General features: G+C 34.2%; 2 protein-coding genes across 2 annotated transcripts; one reads left to right on the plus strand and one right to left on the minus strand.

Annotated features, from left to right (window-relative positions):
- The first annotated feature begins 69 nt into the window (after positions 1-69).
- On the plus strand, positions 70-24,082 carry c12.2 (von Willebrand factor A domain-containing protein c12.2). The gene is made up of 21 exons (XM_085194570.1): positions 70-461; positions 794-917; positions 1,431-1,566; positions 2,356-2,523; positions 2,976-3,140; positions 9,568-9,726; positions 10,931-11,270; positions 11,602-11,848; positions 12,717-12,857; positions 13,130-13,265; positions 16,731-17,628; positions 17,959-18,164; positions 18,707-18,894; positions 19,138-19,297; positions 19,966-20,121; positions 20,332-20,440; positions 20,788-20,908; positions 21,286-21,466; positions 21,707-21,852; positions 22,152-22,253; positions 22,528-24,082. The coding sequence occupies exons 1-21, from the start codon at positions 278-280 to the stop codon at positions 22,634-22,636; spliced, it is 4,176 nt and encodes a 1,391-aa protein (XP_085050696.1). The 5' UTR covers positions 70-277; the 3' UTR covers positions 22,637-24,082.
- On the minus strand, positions 3,890-6,454 carry LOC146534115 (uncharacterized). The gene is made up of 2 exons (XM_085194574.1): positions 6,230-6,454; positions 3,890-5,111 (listed from the first exon to the last, which is right to left on the minus strand). Exon 2 carries the CDS (start codon positions 4,996-4,998, stop codon positions 4,012-4,014), a length of 987 nt encoding a protein of 328 aa, XP_085050700.1. The 5' UTR covers positions 4,999-5,111; positions 6,230-6,454; the 3' UTR covers positions 3,890-4,011.

A 24,082-nucleotide genomic window follows, 5' to 3' on the forward strand; every position in this document is an offset into this window, starting at 1 on the left:
ATTTTTGAACGTGTCGTAATTAGAATCTCTAAATAAAGAAGAATAAGTAATCTAGAAATCTTTAAAGATTAATGCGTATAACGGAACACATACAAATCAGCTGTAAAACGTCGCCGTGACAGCTGTCACAAAACCGTGCTAGACTTTGGACTCGCGGATTATTCACAATAACAATTATTTTTTTATATTAAATGTACATATAATTACTGTAAAATGAAATAATTAGATTGAATTGAATATTATTTAATAGATGTGAATTTTTTTTTGTAAACCAAAAATGTTTAATCCAACAGTAACAGTTCGTCGTATTGATGTTTTGATACGTATTTTGAACGGTCGTAAAACTATATTGAAAACGAATTTAGTTCGTGCGTACTCTAGCGAAGGAAAGATAACAATAGGAAATGTGTCTAAGGAAATTACAACACCTAAAAAGATTGAATATGTGCCAAGGAAATACTGTATGTTTCATGTTTACATTTTGTATAACCTTAAATTAATATTACTTAAATGTGTTAGATTTATTTTTTATTTGCAAATTATATATTTGACAGTATCATGACCAAAGACTAAGGCTCTAGAATTTATTTACACTGCCGTTTTAATATTCTTTTATATAAATCAAAAAAGAACTACTCTAACTGCATTATTTTATGATGAATAAAGTTACATAACAATTAATAAAAATAAAAACTCTATATAACATCTCTTACTATGTATTTAGTATTTATTACTGTGTATTTTGTATTAAATATATGAAAAGAAAAAGCGTCATACTATGTAATTTTTCTAGTAACAATAGAAGATGCTCAATTGAAATCTTTATCACAAAGTACACTCCGCAATCTGAGATGGATGTTACAAAAGGATATACTTGGACAGGATATGTTTCTATTAGGTCGTCCAGGGCCAAGCAGGTCATTATATATTTTTTTATACAACCAAATGGAAATGTAATTCATGATTCCCACTCCGAAAATTCATTATTTTCATATTACTTTTTTAATAGAAAATTTTTAAAAATCTTAATGTAGTGGCATTTGAACCTGCACCTTTGCCTACTAAGCTATATTTCTCATCAAGCTATATATATACAATTTTTTTATTTTGCACTACCATTTACATTTTTATAGCCTTATTATAAAGAAAATCAGCTTCATACTGTATCCCGCAGACAGTAGGCAGAGGGAACCTAGTGGTAAAACACTCCGATTCCGACTTTCCACCTTATTCTAGAGGGACTGTGTGTTGAGTGGTGGAACTCAATGTCAAAAATATAAATATAAATAAACATTTTATTTCCTCGAGTGGGGATCGAACCCACAACCATCGCTGTACAGTCACACCCTTGTGCTGCTGCGCCACGATGGCCTCAAGCCCTATTCCATATTATAATATTAACGAAAATAAGAATGTAATAAATTTTGCAGAAGGAAAGTGGCTTTCCAGTATTTGGAATTGACTCAACGAGAATTAGAATATGTAGCCTTATCAAGAGATACAACAGAGGCTGATCTTAAACAGAGGAGAGAAATTCAAAGTTCTACTGCAACATATTTTGATCAGGTATGGTATTCATTAATACATTAATTTTTAGAACATATTTTGTATGGCAATACTAGTGTCAAAAGTATAATAATTTCAAATTACATATTCATAGAAAGAGTAGCCAGCCAGGGACCTGGAGCTCAGGCTCCTCATCCTCCAATACCAGTCCCACAAACCTACATAGTAAATCTATTGAATCTTAAATAGTTTCTTCTCAACTTTCTCCCTAAATTGGTATGGACTTGACGTCCACACTGCATGGTAATCCATGAAATGCTGAGAAGGTTTTTCTCTTGCGATTTTTATAATAAACATACTTTTAATTATTCTTCTGTTCACTAATTCTTTGATAGTTATATGTTAGGAGAATTCTGCAATAGATAGAACTCATTGCCATCATATGGTTAGGTAAATTCAACCTGACTTCACATTTAATGTGTAAACAGGTTCAAATCATAGGCATTGCGAGCTTAGTGGCGGAACTAAACACCGCACTTTATCTCTTTACTAGTGCGTGAAAAATGAAAGTATTAAATATTTCGCTCCCCGAGTGTGGATCGAAACCAATACCTGTGACGTTTACATACGCATGCTTGTGTCCCCACGCTGATTGACCTTAAATCTTGTGTTTCTTATGTATAAATAAATCAAATCTCAATTTTGTATATTTTGTACTTTATTGTTTTTGAAATGAATAAAAGTAAAAGAGATCGGTTCGGTTCGGTTCTTTATTTATGGCGCTTCGAGCGTGCCAGTTGAGCACAGTAAAATAGATAAACATTTGTACAATTGAATTTTTTTTTTAAGAGCGCAGTTCGAGCGGCAATTGAGGGTAGAGTGCTTGTAATAGAAGGCATAGAAAAGGCGGAACGCAATGTGTTGCCAGTTTTAAATAACCTCCTGGAAAATAGGGAAATGCATCTTGAGGATGGCAGGTTTTTGATACCGGCATCTAGATATGATAAATTGCTGGAGGTGAGTTAATTTTAACTTTATAGAATATTAATACTAATTTATAATTTTTAAATTATAGTACCTTTGGAATCCAAATTTTTGATTATTTTAATTGAGTAAACTTGATGTTACAAATTTACTTGGGTTTTAACAGTCACAATCATTAGATGTGTCCGTTTTGTATATATTTGATGTTGATATAAATGTCTTTTTTTCCATTTTCATATAAAATCTTCTCTAATATTTTCTTTGTAATATATCTGTAAATTTAATCGAAATAATCGTAGTATTGTTTACCCAAAAAATAAAAATAATATTTCGAAATTATTATTTAATAATTTTAAGACGCCAAGACGCCTATCGGCCATAGTCTTTAAAATAGTAAAAACTGACATGAGTAATAATTATGTAAGCGCCCTTGTCGAGCAAAATTGTTTATCTATACTAAATTGTTTTTCTTATTTTTTTTAAAGGAACACGGTATCAATGAAGTAGAGAGGTGGAGATTAGTTCGTGTCGATGAAAATTTCAGAGTAATAGCCCTAGGGCTGCCAGTGCCCAAATATGTGGGACAGCCTTTGGACCCTCCACTAAGATCAAGGTTTCAAGCAAGAGACGTCGCAACGATAGGATATGGAGTAAGAGATTTTTTATTATATTGCAATTGATTTGAATTGTCTCTTTTTGCAGGGTAGGTACAATAAACTATTCCTCTATTTCTTCATATATTGAGGAAATAACAGATAATTAAAACTGCAGACATAAAAACCTTTAAAAAGTAAACAAACCATTAGAAAAAACCTGATACTCTTTAAACGGCTGAACATATTTTCTTGAATTAAGCAAAGTTCTTTACTGGTAAACCCAATTAATTTGCAAAAGCCTTCGTCCCTTTGGATGAGATTATGAATGGAACTATTAACTGTTAGAGCTCCAGACATTTGATATGGTTACCTTAATTTATGACCTTGATTAATTTCCCTCAAATTATGACTTTAAATGTTTTAAGATACGAAAAATACTACTTATTTGTAAAACGCTGAAATGTGCACAAACAAATTAACTTTAGTTACTAGTCCTTCCCGTCCTAGTTTAGTAACTTGCAATCTCGAAACTTAAAGACGATTGATTGAATAGTAGTGAGAGTGGGAATAAAATCCTTAACCGTTTCGTAGACTGCCTGGCGCTGTTGTGCCGCTGCGCCACGATATTTGATGTTGTGAGAAATATGAAAAACTTGGAGTATTTACTTTAAAATGAAAGCATATATTCTTTAACATAAGAATATAACAATTTTGGAGACTTCTTGTTTATTTACGTATCGTAAAGAGAATTGTTTTTATGTTCACTATGCAATGAGATTATTTATATATATAATATATTTAATTACACTAGGCGCCTAAGTATACAAAATTACAGAATTATAATCATTAGATACGATAATTTAATAACCCTTATTTATTTTATCGATATCTTTAAGCATTAGTTTTCAAGCAAATAGTTAGTGTTTTAAGATCTCTGCGATAAAATACTTTCAGCCATACTGGGTGTGGTTGAACTAAACTTTTTATTTAAAGCTTCTGGCATAAAAATATGTACTTGTTTCTTTGATTTTCCCACGTCCGGTATTAATTTCTTACTAACCATTTCCGCGTATTGTTTTTCCACTGCATTTCTTTCAGACACCATTTTTTGTCGCGTTTCCATAACACTAGCTCTCATGTCTTTGACCTTTTTGTTTTCCTTTATCTTCGTGTCATGTCGTGGCGTGCTTTTTACGTTACGTGACTGTCGCGCGTAGTTCTCGATCGTGTTGGCCGATGTTGGCATGTAACATTCTTGCCGATCGATAACCCCGCTCGTCTTCGAATCGACCCTTACTTCCTTGGCTCTTAATTCTGTGACAGTTTTAGATTTGGTCAAATTACGTCGTTGTATTTCTGGCCAGCTGTGCCTTGGTTGTGACATCCTCTCCACGTTTTCTACTGTCAGGAGATTAACTTTTCCAGCCAGGTCTAACCATTGCAAAACTCTGTCTGACAGTTCTGTGTTCTCTTTAACTTCAGTTCTGGCAGTTCTATTACTTTTCACAGCCCTCATGTTATCAGTTTCTAAGTTAAGTCGAAAGTCGTTTAAATCGCGTAAGGGCAGAGGAGATGCTTTTACGATAAATTCACCATCTGAACTGTCCACATCGGAAAGGTTTAATTTTTCAATATGTGGCGTGCAATCAGGTCCTTGTGGTAACTTTTCGCTTCTAATAACAAGGTTCAACTTCCTCAGACAATCTCCTAAATCGTCGTGGTGGCTTAACGCGCTGATATTTCTTCTTATAGTAGACTTCACACAGCTAGCTGAGGAATGCGGTCTTCGTCTTTTCGCACAAAGTTTGAGAAATTGTGGATCGTCGTGCGTTAGTATTGCGTGTCGGAATCCGTCCACCCACACTGTTCTAACGTACATAGGGCGCTGGGACGACTGCCAGAGCGCAGGCATAATACACCTAGCTCGGTCTAGACTTTAATTTTTCTACGCACGCAATGCCTAATGTGTGTTAGTATTTGTTTTTCCCTCATAATTGATTGTATTTTGGCGGTTGTTTGTGCAACCTGAAACAAAAACTTATTAATGTCGTGTTAGCACGGATATTTGTTGCTTCATGTTATGTTTTGCTAAGGATTTTAGTCGATATAAATGTTATATTGCGAAAAGAAACAATTTAAAACAAGAAATTTAAATAGAACCAATAATAAAATATAAAATTAAGACAAGGGGATGCATAATTCCAGCGATAGCTTTTCACAAAGCTTCAAGGAAATAATATGAAAGAACTAAAATATTATATAATTTAAGTAATTGAAAATATTATAAATAAATTTTAACAAATGACTTATATAAACATTTACTCCTCTGAAGAGAAAGAAAAAGAAGAAGCTATAAACTAATAATTTATTTTAATATTTCCTAATTAATATTCATAAACCCGATTAAATTATAAAATCATAATTCTATTAATAGCTCTATAATAAGGATTAAATAGAATTCGTTAAAAGTTTAATCTATTACATTCATTCAGCGATATTCACACCGTAACTGATTAAATTTTCCACACAAAAGTCATATGCGTGACTTTACATAATTGATAAGTAAGGGGAGTTTATGAATGTTTTCTAGTTCGAGTTCTAGTTAACGACGAATTGATAAAACTCTTTAGAAGAATTCAAAATTGATGGCATTAATAGTAACTTGTTGATGACACGGATTAAACTCAAATAAGATTAAATTATCGAGTTTAAATTTCAATACGTTAAAGTTAGTTTGGATTTTCTGTTTTAATATTATTGCAGGATTAAGCAGATAAGGATTAAATTTATTTGTTTATTTATTTACAAATATTACAATTTAATATATTATTAAGATGCAGAAAGCATTAAAGAAAGAAGTTTTGTTATTTGTCTTGTAATTTTTTGGCCCCAAAGCCCACTCCTAAACCCATACTCGGTTCCATACGATTCGCCCAATTTTTAAGAAATTTCGTAGAAGTTTGCTTAATTACGCGGCGACGTCCTATCCGAGTATGCGATTAATGCATAATACCCATAATATTGACAACAAGAATAATTAATAATTAATTAATTATTAATTTTAATAATTAATTTAAATGTTGATTTCTTTACATCAATAACTAAAATTTTCCTGGACTGTATCCTAATATATCTTCACTTACCCTTAAATTATATTTTGACTTTTTAATAATAAACTAAGTAGATAGAAGCAGTCCTCCACTGTTTCTCATGGATGTTTTTTTTATATAAATGGATGTGGAATTAAGTTTCTAAAATGCTATCAAATATAACCCACATAATTTCCTTTCCACTAAAAATCCTTCCAAATAATATAGTATGAAATGATGTTATTCAATGGAATCAATGAATCGACGTCGTTACGTATAACTGTGTCGCGAGTGACTGGATGCCCCTTCGTTACCGTTGCCAGTTTTGTCCTTAACTCCGATGTAAAGGCTTTATCATATTGACTGGGTTTATTTTTTCTTTAGTGGTTTCGTAGATGAAATAGAGATATTAAAATAATTTGATAAGTAAGATAATGTTATATATTTTCATTTACTTACGTTGGTAACAAGACAGAGTGCGACATTGAGTTCTGCGACTCAACACGCAAAGCCTCCAGAATTCAGCGAATAGTGAGGAACGGAAGTGTCTAAATGGGAATGCAGTATCTTAACACTAGGTTCCCAAATTCCCTCTTCCTACCCTGCTATGTTTGGGATAAGAAATATCTATCTATCAACTAAATATCTATGTACAAAAAATAAACTTACCTTTTATACTATAGGTATGTGTCGCATCGCCTTTACTTTGTGAACTTGTGGTGGTTGAATTACATCATGCAACGCTAAGGATTTGCATATTTCCTTTCATAAAGGATGACAATTATAAGTTTAGCAACCTTTTTTGTTTTTGTTTTTTAGTATAAAATTATTTGGGTGTATATCGCGTGAATGAAGCAATTTTTATGGTGGATATTTTTCTTTGTATATTTCTTCGTATTTACGATTGTATATTTCAGTTCGTTGTGTAGGAGGCGATTTGTTTGCGGCTTTGTGCATAAATAGCAGTTAAAGTTAATTAAAAAGTAAACAGTCGCCGTAATGGTTGTGTGTTCGATTCCAGTCAGAGGAATGATTACATTTAAATTATTTTCATTTCCTCACTTTGGTAAAAAGCACGGCGTTGAGTACCAATACCATACCAAGCAATATTCGGAAAATCATAGCAAAATCATATCAGGGCAAACCCCACATTCCTCTCGATTTTCCGAAGTGTCTCAACACATAAATAAAAAAAATAGATTTGCAAATTCACTAATAATCGTCGCAAACGAGGCCTTTGCCTCGCCCACTAGAGCATTTGTTATAGTAATTTATTTAAGGAATATTATTATACGTGCTGGTCTTCAATCCTTATTCCCGAAACACGCGATTAGGAGGAGCGCGGGAGACATTATAAATTCAATGATTTTGCATAATTTTGGTAGAATCAAACTGTTAGTTTGCACGAAGCATTAAGTTTTATGTGCTCAAATGAGTAGTTTGGTTCGAACTTGCTAATAGCGATCTATCTAGTGATAGAACGATACTATCTTTCTAAGCGAATTTTAGGAATACCATTATTATATGGAATGGTTTTCTATTTATAAACAGAATATAAATAGATATTTAATATGGGAAAGATAAGAATTTGAAATACAAATTTCTTTTAAGTTATTCAAAATATATGATAATATAAAATTATGTTTTGTTAACTGAATTGTACAAACATTAATAGTTTTTTTATATCAATAACTTTCTTAGAACTTCCATAAAACATGAGTTAAAAATTAAACTTAAATATATATGTATTTTCATATAGAAGAAAGCTTCTTCCATATATTACGAGTAAGGCAAACTATAAACTATATTCAAATGCGATCGCTATTTCACGTAGAAACTGTAAATCGTCTTTGAATGATATGCATAGATAGGAAAGGTCGTTGATTTTGTATCCGTATAGAAAAATAGGCAGAAGGAACCTGGGAACCTAGTTTTAAGTTTCCATTTCCGTTTTTCACTTTCCACCGAATTCTGGAGGCATTGCCTGTTGTATAGCGGAACTCAACGCCGCGATATCAGAGAAACGAAATGAAAATATTTAATAAATAGGAACGTACGAAAAATACGAAAATAGGGAATGAGATCATTCCCTCGAATAGGAATTGAACCTAACACAATCACATATCTCTTTTACATATAATAATTACACTACTTGTTCAGCAATATCGCGTTTTACCTGTAAATTGAAAACAGCAATAAAGAGAAGTTGCTAAATGAAACGTTACTTCCGTAACGAGTTGTCGGAATTAATATCCGCTTGTAATTGTGGGAAATAGTTGAATGTAGGGTTAATGGGAAGAGACATGAAAGGTGTTTATGTACGCTATGGTAAATGGTATTTAAGAAACAATTCTAGTTATTTCAGCCTTTCTAGTTGTGTTGGTTTTACTTTTTGTTTTTTTTTATAAAATAACGACACTAAGTATTGATGTGCCTGACTAAAAATTATGGTTGTCAATTCAAATCCGTTTTGTGTTTACATTTATTTTCCATTGTGTTATTTATAGCCTCAATTATTTATTTCCTTTTACGTTTAATGTAAATAAGACATAGTGAAGAACATAGAGACAACATAGTGAAGTGAAGAAGTAGAATTCTAATTATAGAATTCTTATTATAATCCAGGCCATTCGTGGCTCAGGGGCATAAATAAGCACGAGACTAAACGCTGCGATTTGAGTTGGCTTCCCATTCGAGTTATTTAATATTTTCATTTGCTTACTCTGATAACGTGGTTGGTTGGCACAGCGTCACTAAACGAAGAATCAAGAATTCGGCGAAAAGTGGGGAACGGAAGTGTCTTGGGGAATAGAGCCTTAACACTACACTCCCTCTGTTTACCCTGCTACACGCGGGATGTAGTGAAGCTGAAAAAAAAATTAAATCTAAATTTAAAAATCGTGGCAATAAATCAGAAATAGCTTAAGTTAGTTTGCGGTTTTCGTGTGTAACTTGTAACGGCTGGTTTATAAATCTAACAACTTTGCACATCACTAACTGTCGTGTTGTTTGTTTTACACCCAACTATGGCTCTTGGATTTATGTTTTGTATATTTTTACTATTTTCCATATTGCCATATAACATGAAAATTATACGTTATTATTTTTTATTTCTAGATTTATTGAAATTGTCGAAACATCAGTATATTAACTTAGTCATTATGCATCGTTTTGCACATATATCGTTACTATAATATTGGTTAATTGTTTATAATAATGATAATTTTACGATATGAACTTAAAATCAAATCAATTACAGCTGAATATATTATAGTAAATTTAAGAATTTGTACAAAATTCTTCTAGAAATGTAGCAGGAAGGAAAATTCATTAAAATTTTAAATGAACCTTGAAAAGTCAGTTATTTATATATTACCATTTCTGTCCCACAGGAACATCTAAATATACTAAAAGATAATGCTCCACGGGCCGACTTTGCGAAGTTGGAACTGCTACTGTCCGCCGCCCACGCTCTAATCAGCCCTGAGCTCCAGCAAATAAGCTTGCCTGATTTCCCCGTGGACAACTTGAATGCAGCCGCATTAATATTGGTGAGCCTTGTTATAAATCAACTTCATAATTCATGACGGCGTCGTGGTGCAGAGGCACAAGCGTGTGACTGTTAACGCGAGGGTTGTGGGTTCAATAAAATAATATGTTAGGTATTTATAGAAATTATGAAAGGAGATAATAAAATGTTTTGTGTGTATGTTGAAATTTACCTTATACCTAATTACCCTACAGCAATATTAGCAATATAAATAAATTGTAACAAGCGTATAAGAATTTCGATGTAGCTTGATGAGAACGAATGCCTGTACATACGTTCGTAGTGGTCAGAGCGCCTGTATGGTTTCAGGGGGAGACGGGGGTTCAAAACTCGCTACGTACAAATTTTGGTATATGTTTTATGGCTAAAAAACTAACATTCAAATTTAAATTATTGCAAAAAAAGTAACAATCGAAAAACGTCAATCTTGTTAAAGCAACAATTCTTATAATTTTAAGTCAAACTTTTCTACAATTAAATAATTCCCAAAATAAATTATAAATACATTTTCCCTGCCAAACATTTAAGCCAGATTACTATAATTTAATGACTGAACTATCAAAATTAACTTGGAAAACGAACCTTGACCTTGGAACTAGGTGACGATCAGATCGCGTGAACCAAAACTACGGTATCAGACATCAAGGACACATGTGAGTGAGATTGCACGCACGTTACACATAAAATGTATCGGTTTATAGCCACTTCACTGTTCTATGATGACAGTTTAACTGTCTAACTGGAGCTCTCCATGTTATAAATTTGTAAGGTCTGTTTTGATCTTTACTTTTATTGTGTAGGGAAAGTTAATGCTGGCTAATTGTTTACGGCTTATTCTGTTTGTTTTTAACTTATGTTTTAGTTTTTTGGGACATTCTGAGTATTTTTGATATATAATATTAAACGTTTTGATTATTTTATTTCTCCACCCTGATAAACAAAGCGCTTCGTTAAATTTCGTTGCTTAACACGCAATGTCCCAAAATTCGTGGAAATTGGGGATATCAGTGTCTTTACAAAACTTCCTCTGCCTATTGCTATTTGGTAAAAAGTGTGTAGTTCATCTTTAATTTTTATTTGTGTTACAAAATGTTATAAATTTGAGATATTACTTATATTCATTGAGAAATTATAAACTTCATTATATTCAAATTTATAATTAAGGAATTGATTATTTGATATACAACTGAAGAATATTGTTTCAGGAACGCAACCCAAATATTCCAATACACAAACTTTTATACCTGTTATATCCTTATAACACAATACTTTCAAGAGATCATATAAAGAATGTACAGGGTGTACTACATAATTTAAATATTGAAACCAATCCTCAATGGAGAATAGTCTTAAATAATATAGTAGTAAAGAATGGTCAAGCTGTTGTCGATATGAATATAAATGGCGAAGAATCTCAATTTAATGTACCATGTGGTGAAAAGAAAAGTAAGACGGAGAGAAAGGGATTTGTGAAGACGGAATACCAGACTCAACTATTGAACGAATTGCTTTTGAGTCATAGTGTTGGTGATTTTAGTATTGTTGGTAAGTTTTGATATGTCTATTTAGTATAGTAGTAGTAAAAAGTGGCCTTTTTCCCTTGCAATTGTTTTCTAATGATACTGTATTTCGTTATGTTAATTATTGCCCATTTAATCTTTTTGAGAGCTAGATGGAATAACTTAATGCCTTGTTTTGTCGAAACAGTGTATAGTAATGAGGGCTATTAATAAACGTACACTTCCCCCGAATGAGATTTGAATCCATCCACACTGCCAAAATGGCTGGCTCACTTGTAAGCGTAACATAGTAGTAAAATATTGTTATATAGAAAAAATATTGTATTTCCTTTTAAAAAAAAATATGTTTTTTTTAGGTCCAAAAGGATGCGGCAAAAGTCTTTTAGTTTCCCAATTAGCTTCCCTATTAGGCTACACTATAGAGCCTATAGTTCTATACCAAGATATGATAGCAAGAGATTTGATCCAACAAAGAACGACATTAGAAAATGGTGATACGGTGTGGAAGAATTCAGCTTTAGTCGATGCTGCTCTAAAAGGTCATTTGGCAGTTTTGGATGGCTTACATAGGATACACGCTAGTACTTTGGCTGTTTTGCGTAGGTGAAAGGATTATCTTTATTATTTATCATTTTAGGTCATAACATAAGAGTGCAGAGTGTTTTGTCACTGAATATAATACTGTGGAAGAGCCCTATCGAGTAAATAATTTCGTTATTTTACGTTAGAACTACTTTTCGCAAAAAAATATAGATATTTTAATTAATATAATATTTTTAATTTTGGTTAACCAATTTATTTGTAATGCAATACACACACACATATTTAAATTCTATTATTACATTTTTTTTTAACCTTTTAAGATTATGTTCTCTTTTCTTTCTTCGCGTGATGCGTGTATATATAAAAATAATATTTTATTCTATTCTATATTCGGTCATGTATCATAACTTACACGAAAACATAGGTCTCATGTAACGTTAATAATGTCAAAATGTAATATATTACCCAGTAGACATTTAGATAGCCTAGTTTACTATTTTTGCGTGTTTCCATTATTTGTGGTATATATTATGACAGTGTGATCTTTTAGATCTTAGATAGATAGTAAGTATGGCATAATTTGACTTTATTTATAGTTCGCTTATTTTTTTTTATTTATTTTCAATTGTTCGCTTTTTTTACAAAATACGCAAAGTAAAAAAAAAAACCGTTCTCTTACAAAAAAAAGAAAAGGAGTCAGAGCACGATGCAGTAGTTAAACTTCAACTTCCACACACTTTTTTTAAACGGTTTTATTATTGTTTCTAATTGTCACATTCTTTTACGACATACACAAAACTCTTACCTGTCTTTTACGAAATACATAAAATAACCAATCCGTTCCATTCCGTTCTGAAGATAAATATATAAAATCTGAAGATTTGCTTCTTAATTTGGTCACTTTTTTAAAATTTTGTATTCTTCACAGGTTGGTGCACGATAGAGAGCTACAATTACACGACGGTACCAGACTTCTGCGACATGATAGATATGATGAGCTATTATCTTCTGGATTGACTGAAAGTGATTTGGAACAAAGTTGTGTTAAAAGAATACATCCAGGTTTTAGGTACATTCATATCTTATTTTTTTATTTTAATTAATACTTGGACTTGGGGTTTAAAGAAAAAAATATTTTTAGAAATTATAAATCTACAAATTATTAATTGAAATAAATACTGCACCTGCTAAATATTATTCGACGATTATTAGTTTCTGCTTTAATTAAAAATAAAAAGTAATTTAAAAACATTATGTGTTCGTTTGTATAACTAGCGGAATATAATTCAGAAATCTTAATAATTCTACGATATCAATATTAATTTATTCATCGAATTTTAGAATAATAGCTTTAGCAGAGCCACCAGTCATAGGTAGCGGTCAACAATGGCTGTCACCGGAAATACTCAGCTTGTTCATATTCCACGAAATGAGAAACTTGAGTATGGAGGAGGAAATGTTTATTATCGAATCTTTGGTAAGTATTATTATGAGCAATTATTGAGAAACATAATACTTATTTATATTAGTAAAAAAAAAATATTTTCGCTAAGATCTTATTATTATTTTATCTTTAGATAGCTCAAAGGAAAAGAAACCTTAGTATTAACTTTTCACTTTCCTTCTAGGTAAAATTACCAAGAGGAGTATATTGTTTCCCGCTGTCAAACTCAGTCAGCTGTTGCCGTACTAATTAAATATAAATCACTTAATAACAATTTTTTTTTTTTTTTATTTTTTTTTTTATTTTTTTATATGGTAAAAGGACAAGGCAAACGAGCGTTAGGGTCACCTGATGGTGATCACCGCCGCCCACGACCCCGTGCAGCACCAGAGGAGCTACAGGTGCGTTGCCGGCCTTTGAGGTGGAGATAGACGCGCTTTTTAAAGGTACCCATATCGTACCAACCTGGAAATACTGCCGCGGGTAGACCATTCCACAGTTCGGTGGCGCGTGGAAGGAAATTTCTACGAAACCGCACAGTAGTGGAGTGCCACGTATCCAGATGGTGTGGATGATATTTAAGTTTGTGACGTGCTGTGCGGTTAGAAAATTCGGCGGCAGGTAACAGTTCAAACAGTTCTTCAGAACACTCACCATGATAAATGCGATAGAGAACGCACAGCGAGGAGACGTCTCTACGCAGAGCCAAAGTGTCAAGCCTTTCACAGCTTACTGGGTCCTTAATGATTCGAACAGCTCTACGTTGTATGCGATCAAATGGGTCAAGCTGATACTGGGGTGCACCAGCCCAGAGATGAGAACAGTACTCCATGTGTGGCCGAACCTGGGTCCTATATAGGGCCAATCGGTGTTTTGGCGTGAAGTACCGTCTCGCTCTATTGATGACCCCCAGTTTCTTCGAGGCCAACTTGGCCTTGCTTTCCAGATGATCGCGATACTGGCACTCACTCGAAACATTAAGGCCCAATATACTGATACTGGGCGCGGCTGAAAGGGGAGTGTTCTGAAAGAATGGCGATACGATAAATGGGGTTTTTTTAGTGGTTAACGTGCAAACCTGTGTCTTCAGGGGGTTAAATTGGACCAGGTTCTTCTCACCCCATGAAGAGACATTCTCGAGGGATGCCTCAACAGAAGACACAAGTTTATTTCGGCACTGTTCAGCGTTTTCCCGAGAAAGACTTGCGAGGCCGGAGTAAACAGCGTCCACCGTGCTGTCATCTGCATAGCAATGAATGCTAGAATCTTCCAGCATGTCATTGATATGCAGAAGAAACAGCGTGGGGGACAGCACGCAGCCTTGGGGAACGCCAGCGTTCACGGGCATATGTTTGGAGCAAAAACCGTCGACAGCGACCTTGATGCTACGCCCAGTGAGAAAGCTGGCGATCCACCTGCATAAGTTCTCGGGAAGCCCATAGGATGGAAGTTTAGCAAGGAGCGCCCCATGCCACACTCGATCTTTGATCGCCTTCGCCATGTCCAAACTAACTGCCAGGCCCTCTCCCTTGCTTTCAATAGCCGCAGCCCAACGGTGGGTAAGGTAAACCAGAAGATCACCGGTTGAGCGACCATGGCGGAAGCCATATTGACGGTCATTAATCAATCGGTGATCCTCTAGATAAACCAAGAGCTGGCTATTGATGATGCTCTCCATGACTTTTGAGAGTAGAGAGGTGATGGCAATAGGCCTGTAGTTAGATGGATCGGAACCATCGCCCTTCTTCGGGATCGGGTGGATAAGAGCGCTCTTCCATGAATCTGGGACTACGCCGACTGAGTAAGAGTGCCGAAACAAACGCGTTAGCACCGGTGTCAGCTCAGGAGCACAAGAACGAAGCACTAAGGGGGAGATGCCATCTGGCCCGCTCGACTTATGGATGTCCAAAGAGGACAGAGCTCGCCTTACAGCTTTTTGGCTGAACTTAATCTCAGGCATTGAGCTCTGGCACCGCGGGATGGTCGGTGGCGTTGATCCTTGGTCATCCAAAGTCGAGTTCGAGGCAAAGAGAGCGCCCAGGAGATCGGCTTTCTCTTTCGCCGTATGGACCAGGATGTCATTCCCCTTACGTAAAGACGGAAGTGAAGGCTGGCTGAAGTTGCCGAGTGCCGCCTTTGAGAGCGCCCAAAACTGGTGAGTTCCGGACGGGTAGCTCTCAAGCTTCTCGCCGATTTTGGCGATATGCTCGGACCTTGCTTTGGCAATTTGCCGCTTAAAGGACCTAGAGGCCCGGTTATACTCTCTTTTTGAGGTTTTCACCTTCGGATTCTTAGTAATCAGTGCCTCGGCCCAGATTTGATATGCCTCGCGTTTGCTAAGGGCAGCGAGTTTGCAAGACGTATCAAACCAAGGCTGTGACTTGCCACCGATGGGCACTACAGTGCTAGGAATATAAAGTTCCATGCCCTGCAGAACCACGTCGGCAACAGCAGCGGGCACGACACTCCGTACCAGGCAGTGGTCAGAAGACCCCAAAGGAGCATCGACGACAACCTGGTACTGTTCCGGGTGCGAAGTCAGCAGAAGGTCCAATAAGGAGGCATTGTGGTTGTCCACGTCCGGGAGTCGCGTAGGCGACTCAACCAATTGGGACAATCCATTCGCCGTAGCAAGGTCAAAAACGGCCCTCCCAGCGTGGTCGGTGGTGCGTGATCCAAGCCAACTGGCATTGTGCGTGTTAAAATCGCCAAGTATCACGACCTCAGCAGAGGGGATCTGTGAGAGCATATCGTCGATGGCCGATTGCATGTGCTCCATGAGCCGATCCGTTTCCGCATTGCCACTGTGGGACCTGTAAAGGCATGCGTAGACTCGGGTTCGATCGTCCGAGTCAACACGGAGCCAGATAGTCGACAGATCCCGACCTTCAAAATTTGCAAGACGACGGAAACATAGGTCCTCCCTTACGAACACAGCGACCCCGGCATGAGGCAGAAAGTTGTGTTCAATTTTGTAGCCGGGGTATTGGAGGTAGGCTGTGTCGCTCGGTCGGATAATTTGAGTCTCCGTCAGAAATAACAAGGCCGGCCGTGCCGTCTCAAGATGGTGGTGGACGGCATTCAGGTTGGAATGAAGACCCCTGATGTTACAGAAGTCCACGTTTAGTGTGGAAGGGGTTGCCGTGGAGCGTACGTCTCGTTTGCCTTGTTTGCGAATTTGACTTGTGCGCGGTACTGTGCCCTCCCCAGAATTCGAAGGGCAGCCTGAGTTTGAGGACTCAGGGAGGGATTCTCCAGCACCGGAGGTGCTGGTACCCTCCTGGGGTAGTTTCTCTTTAAGTGCCGCTTTCATATTCTAGGGAGGGGTGGGGGTTGGGCTCCGGAGCCCGGCTTTACCTAATGCGAAACGCAGTGGCATAAAGCCACTACTTAACGCCGGTTTTAAATGCCGGGGGTGGTAATGATCCGGTCGAGTCTGCCCAGAGATTGTAACAAATTGTAATATGCTATTGTAAAACATATAATTTTACATTTCAGTATGGCGACATCTCAGACCCGTTACATTCTGTAATAGAATTAGCTGATCAATTAAGAAAATCACAAGACAGCACGCTAAAGAACTTATCTTCTTCGCTATCAACAAGACAATTATTGCGTATTTCAAGCCGAATGGCCAAATATCCAGCCGATTCCGCTTACGAGACTATACAAAGGACATTTTTAGCGAAATTTTTACCCAATTTGGCGAGACGAGCCTTAGAAAGCGCTAGTAACCAAATTGGAATACAACAACCACAAAAATTTGGGTTGTTTAGCAAACTAGCAAAAAAAGTTGAATGTTCCGTACAAAATGGCGTTCTGAAAATTGGGAATACTAGCACAAACGTGTTTAAGACGAATGCTCTAACCAAAGTACCTGATATTCTATTCTACGATGTACCACAACATATAGCCTTATTAGAATGGCTCTTACAAGACTTTTTACTTGGCAACCATTTACTATTAGTAGGTAATCAAGGTGTAGGGAAGAATAAAATAGCTGACAGATTACTCCAACTATTAAATCGACCGAGAGAATATATCCAACTACACAGAGATACTACGGTACAATCTTTAACTGTCCAACCAAATGTAAAAGACGGCATAGTTATTTATGAAGATTCTCCACTAGTAAAAGCAGTTAAAAATGGCCACGTTTTAGTTGTTGATGAAGCGGATAAAGCTCCTACACACGTTACGTGTATTTTAAAGACGTTAGTGGAAAATGGAGAAATGATTTTGAGTGATGGGAGACGAATTGTGCCTAAGGACATGGCGGAGGAGTCTGGCGGAGATGTGGTCAGTTTTATACCGGTCCATGATGATTTTAGAATGATAGTGTTAGCTAATCGACCGGGATTCCCGTTTTTGGGCAATGATTTCTTTGCTTCTTTGGGTATGTATAGTTTTTTCGATAATTAATTTGCTTGTAAATAAAATAACGTTTCAATTTTTGTTTACATATTTGACAAACTCTACATAAAACATACATTACTGGAATTAATTTGAAAGAAAATTGTATCACTAACATTTTAATTATATAATTATTTTATTTACACATATGAAGTGTGTTAACATTAAATCCTATTTACCTCTTATAGCTTTACAAAGCTAAATAAAGCAGTAGGTAGGCATATAAAACATATATTTATTTTGGTTCTAATCAAATTTCAAATAATAGTTCACTTTACAAAATAATAAAATACCCTCTAAATCTGTATTCTAGGTGACCTATTCTCCTGCCACGCAGTAGACAATCCATCAATAGAGTCCGAAATGGAACTCCTCCGTTCCTACGGACCTGATGTACCCGAGGAAATAATGAAGAAACTAGTCCAAGCCTTCGCTATGTTACGAAATATGGCTGACCAGGGACAATTAACGTATCCGTATTCTACAAGAGAACTTGTGAATATTGTTAAGCATTTGCAGGTAAATATTTTTATTTTGTATTTCGTTTCAGAGAAGCGGAAGCGCGAAGTTGAGTTCCGCCACCTAACACGCAATTCTGCATGATTAGAGATCGGCTTATCTTAATACAAAATTCCCTCTGCTTATACGCAATACAGCGTGAAGCTAAAAAACCCATTCATCATTATTCATTAATTTCAGTTTAGTTTCAGATGACAGATTTCTATGTATTTTGTTTAAAAATACTTCAGCAGCAAAAACACGAACTCAAAACTAAATGCAACTAAAAATGTTTATGCAGATATATCTTTAAAATATAATTAACAGGTTAAGAATATTACTTATAGAATAGGTTACTTTGGTAATATTATTATTACTAAAGTAACCTATTCTAATAATAAAATTATTGTTAAATTATTTCATTTTTCTATAAATAAATCATACATCTTATCTATATTTGAAAACCAAATATAAAAACTTTATACATCTTATTCATATCTTTACTTTCATCTAAGCTTATTAATTAAAACTTTAACCATGTTCATGTTTTTCTATTATTTTAGAAATATCCAGAAGAAGACTTAGCTACCGCAATAGGTAATGTGTTCGATTTCGATCGCTACAGCAAGGATATGGCGGATACGTTGTTAGAAGTATTACATTCAAGTGGTTTACCCACCGAGGGAGTTTTGGAAGGCAGGTCTAAGGATGCGTTGAAGAAGTTACAGATGACTATTGAAAGGACTAGTGGGTAAATATTTTAGTTTATGTTTTATTTATATTTTTTCTCAGTCATTTTAAAAAGCTAAAAATATGTAATTTAAGAAACCCTTTCAGACTTTCTACTCTATCTACATACAGATAAAAAAATTGAAAATTGATATGAATTTTTAAATTATTTGTGTTTTTTTATAAGCTAAAAATAACATTTTATAATCGCTTGTTAATTCACTCTCATATAGATTAAAAAACAGGTTTATTATATCAATTTCAGTAAAGACGTATCATCACCAAAACATGGTAAAGAGGACCCAGACAATCAGCCCCACGTGGGGGGCAATACATGGGCGGGGGGCACAGGAGGGCGCGACACTGCTGGCCTGGGAGGCAAGGGCGGGCCCTATAGGCTGGACAAGGGGCATGACGTGCACCAGGTGGGTACAATTTATTTTTTATCAGGTTTACTTAATAAATTAATATTTAAGGTTATATTAAATTAGTATTTACATGTCATTTATATTTAAAGTTTATGTTTTTTTTTAATAAATATGTATATTAATAAAATCCAAAACACGTGGTAAAGAAGGTCCCGATTAGCATTTTTTTGTTTACCGTGACTTATCGAAATATAGTATAGCAATCGAAATTATATGATGTACATGGTGTACTATTTTATCTTTAAACTCTATCTATGACTTAATGATTAATTTAAACGACTGTCGTTAGTGAAATGCCTTGACATAATTTGTCATATTCGCCTTCCCATAGTTAATAGTGGTTATATTTTCTTCTGACACTATCTGTTAAGAGGAAAATATAATCTGTTTCTAAACTAAAGACACTCAGTTATGGGTTAAGCCAAACTTGATTTTTTTTATACACTAACTGATATTAAATATTCTAAGCATGACTTCTTATTATTTAGTTCAGTTTCATAATAGATACACTGCAGATCGACTGAAGCGCCACGTATTACAACTTGCGCACATATAAAATATATGTATATATTTTTGAATCACATTTGGACCCACATATATCGAGTTAATTTCGATGTCTCATTCAGTCTCTTCAACTATCTAAATCTTTTTATATTTTGTACTAGCTATCGGATGCGGAAAAAGATGACATTCCAGAGCATGTAAAGAAAGCAGCGCGAGAAATGAATAGAAAAGCTTTTGAAGAGAGATTAAAGGAAATTAAAATGAGTGAATACGACGCTAAGTTGTACGGACAGTTTTTAAGAGCTGTTCAGCCACAGGTATGTTTAACTGAATAAATATTTTAGTAATATTTTAGATAAATCAAAATGTCTTGTTTTGTACTTTTCAAATAGTCGTAATTTCTAAGCTGGATAGAATATACAAGTTATGAAAATTATAAAGATATAAGCATTCTTATAAAGAATTAAACGTTTAAATTTACAAAATGTTTTGTAACTTCGTTAAAAATCTATAAAAAATATTTTCAGATAGGCGCCCTTCGTGGAGTTCTAGCAGAGTTACAAGCTAAGAAGAAAGAGAGAAGTTGGAGCAGACATCAAACTAGTGGGGAACTGGATGACGGGAAAATAATTGAAGGTACCATTCAAAGTGTTGTGAGGCTAGTCGTGGCACAAAGTGTGGCGGTAAACGCGAAAGCTTGTGGGTTCGATCTCCACTCAAGGAATTGAAATATTTATTTAAATGTATATTTTGACTTTTTCGCTGTGGTGTCGGAGCAAAGCGCGGCATTTAGTTTCGCTACTCAACACGCAATGCCTCCAAAAATTGGCGGAAAGGGGGAACGGAGTGTTATAGCACTAGTTTCCCTCTACCTACCCTGTGTGCGGGATACAGCGAGAAACTAATTTAAACATTTTTCTTGCCAGAATGGGGAAATATATAAATCATGTGTAAAAATATATATTATTTGTTTGTTTTTTTAGGTTTAACAGGAGAAAGATCGATATACAGACGTAGAACAGAACAAGAACCACCTCCCGGATCTCCTCCAGATAAGCCAAAGAGGTTACGTTTAGTACTGGACGTGTCTGGGAGCATGTACAGGTTAGTTTTATCGCAATTTATAATACTAAAAAAATCTATATGACCAAAAAGCTTTCAAATTCACAAAAGAAATAGTTAAAAAATGTTACCTTTAGGGGAGGAAGATGATGATGAAGATGGTTATCTTAATGATGTGCCGTTTTATATTATGTCAGTATAGTCAAATCTGAAACTAAAAGATATAAGGTTACATAAATCTAATTTAAAATAAAGTTTAAAGCAATGTTTTAATACCGAAGAGAAGTGTCTAATGTTGCGACCTCGAATATTTTAAGTGTGTGTATTGGTAGCATTTCGACAAGAACGGAAATAAATTCGGCTGCAGTATTTTTTTATATATTTAAATTTAGTATTGTATATTAATATAAATATTTTAGATTCAATTCCTACGACGGTCGTCTAGAACGTTCTATGGAGGCTGTGGTTCTCATCTCGGAAGCGCTCAGGGGGTACGAGGCGCGCATTCGCTATGACATGTACGGACACTCCGGAGAGGAGCACGCGCTGGAGCTGGTGCGAGTGGACAGACCTCCAGCTGATGAGAAGCAGAGGTTGCAGGTAGGGTTCTAGAATGTTTTGGCTGGTTCTAGTAAATACGTGACCTCTAGAACGTCCCATGGATCTTTTTAACCCGATTTACCCGATTTCTCGGAACGCAACTAAACGCCGCGCATTGTCTTATTACCAGAAGAAAAATATCAAAATATTAAATATACCACAACCGTCGTGTTTACAGTTACACATAATTATCTAATTATTTTAATTGATATTAAATGTATTTAATCTTATTATGCACAGATAATCCGCACAATGCACGCGCACGCGCAGTTCTGCTGGTCAGGAGATAACACTCTAGCAGCAGCAAAACATGCTATTTCCACACTCGCTAATGAAGATGCGGATGAAGCTATTGTTCTTATACTATCTGATGCTAATTTGCGAAGGTAAGTATGAGAATGATGATTTTAATTACATTAATAATCTTTACCATGTACCAGCTGCGTATGGAAAGCAGTATTTCTAGTTTTGTAAAATATTCCTCTCAACAAATATTGTGGGTTCCTCTCAACAAGTATTTGGGTTTTCAGCTTTGTACTTTAAAAAATAATTTTATTTTTTTTTTATCTTTAAAAATAATAAAAAATATATATTTAAAATTAAGTTGACTACCATATGTAAACAAAAATCATAGTACTATATGTTTATACCTTAAAAATATAAATTATTTTTAATATATTTTTAGGTACGGTATTCCTCCAGAACAGTTGGGAACAATTTTAACATCAGATCCTCGTGTACAGGCCCACGCTATATTTATTGGTAGTTTAGGAGATGAAGCTAACATGTAAGTATATAGTATATTATGAGGATATAATTGCTATTTTAGTATAACTGTACCACAATAATAAGGGTTGTTGGTTCGATCCCAAGAAAAAAAGGAAGAACTGTGTACATTTTAATCATAAATTCAATATAAAACTCATCAAAGTCAAAATATATTGTTATTTTAATTTGCATTAATATTTCTTATAAATCTTATTCTTCTTTATCTTATATTCTTTAAATTTTTAACATATTTTTGGAATTAATTTTACCCTATTCTTTTCTTTTTGTTCCAGGCTTCTCCGCAGATTACCAGTAGGCCGCGCGCACGTGTGTATGGACGTTGCATCGTTACCTCATATAATGCAACAGATATTTGCCTCTTCTCTTCTACAGAATTCCTAGAATAGTATATATTCTACATAAAACAAACATCGTGATTAAATAATATGAATGAATCATATCAAATTAAATACAGCAATATATATTTTTTATTTTTCATAGCATAATTAGTTGTTTTTTTATTATCTAATACTACAAATGTATTATAATATTCCGTTATGTTAGGCCCAAAAATATGTATTTATTTAAAATATTGTGTATATGTATTATATAATTATTATCTGAGTGGAGATTGCTTTGTTTGCTTCTTTATTACTCATATACTAGCAAACTATTCCATATTTACAGTACATTGTATTTGTAGATAATAAATGATTATTAACTAAACCAAACATGTAGGTTAATATAAATTGTTGTGTATATTTTTAAAGATTTTTTATAATTTTGCATAATGTGTATTATTAACACTTTACTATATTGAGATAGTATTATTTTTTTTATTAAGTGATTTTAATTCGCCGCTCGCGGCGTCTTTCGCTTAAATTACACAATTATTTGTTTGACTATGTGAATTTTTGTCGTATTATTTTTTGTACCAATTTTGTCGTACAAAATACTTTATATTGACATATTGAATTTTTTTATATATCTTTCATGTACAGACAGCGATCAGTTACGATTTTATTATATGTATAGATTATGTATAATTTTGTATGAAATCAATTATTAATAGTTATAGGTATAATACACTTGTCTTAGGTGTTTGACGTATAGATAAGAAATAGGTAATAGGACGATATGGCTATGGATATATTTAACTTGTGAAATTTGTGAATTACACATACTATGTACAAATAATTTGGGTAATGTTTACATAAATGATAAAAAACAGAAGAGGAAAGGCAATAACGGGTATATTATAAGAATAATTTTATAAGTAACTTTTAAGTGTCTTACTTTGGAAAATTCATTTTAATTTCATATAAATATGTATGTGTCGATATAATCATCAGTTTCCTTGTTAGAATTTACCAAAATTTTTGTCTTTATAATGTAAAAAAAATGTTATATTCACATATTTTTAATTTACATGACGTAATGATGTATTATTCAAATATAACACTATAATACGGTCTGCTTATAGAAAGCACGTAGGTCGGTTTATATTTTTTTTATGTTATAACTTTTGTTATGTTAATTTGTTAGTATACATTGTTTTATATAAAAATCCAAAAAAGTTATTTTATCAGCAAACTTTCTTGATATCATATGAACATATCTTATGTTAAGATATAAATAATTGTAAAAACATAGGTATATAGGTAATGTCAATGTTACATTACAAATGTAGGTAATTAATAGTAAATTGAGATACAAAATTTTCATATATTTCAAATAAAATAAAGTAATTTTATTATTTATATATTCTTAAATATAAGTAGGCTGTGCCTTTTTAAATATATTTTTATACACACAATATTGTAAAACTTAGTAAAATATATCACACAA

The sequence above is a fragment of the Heliconius melpomene genome, chromosome 12 (assembly GCF_056956725.1).
Source record: "Heliconius melpomene rosina isolate 202511_hmr_F chromosome 12, ASM5695672v1, whole genome shotgun sequence".
Taxonomy (NCBI): Eukaryota; Metazoa; Arthropoda; class Insecta; order Lepidoptera; family Nymphalidae; genus Heliconius; species Heliconius melpomene.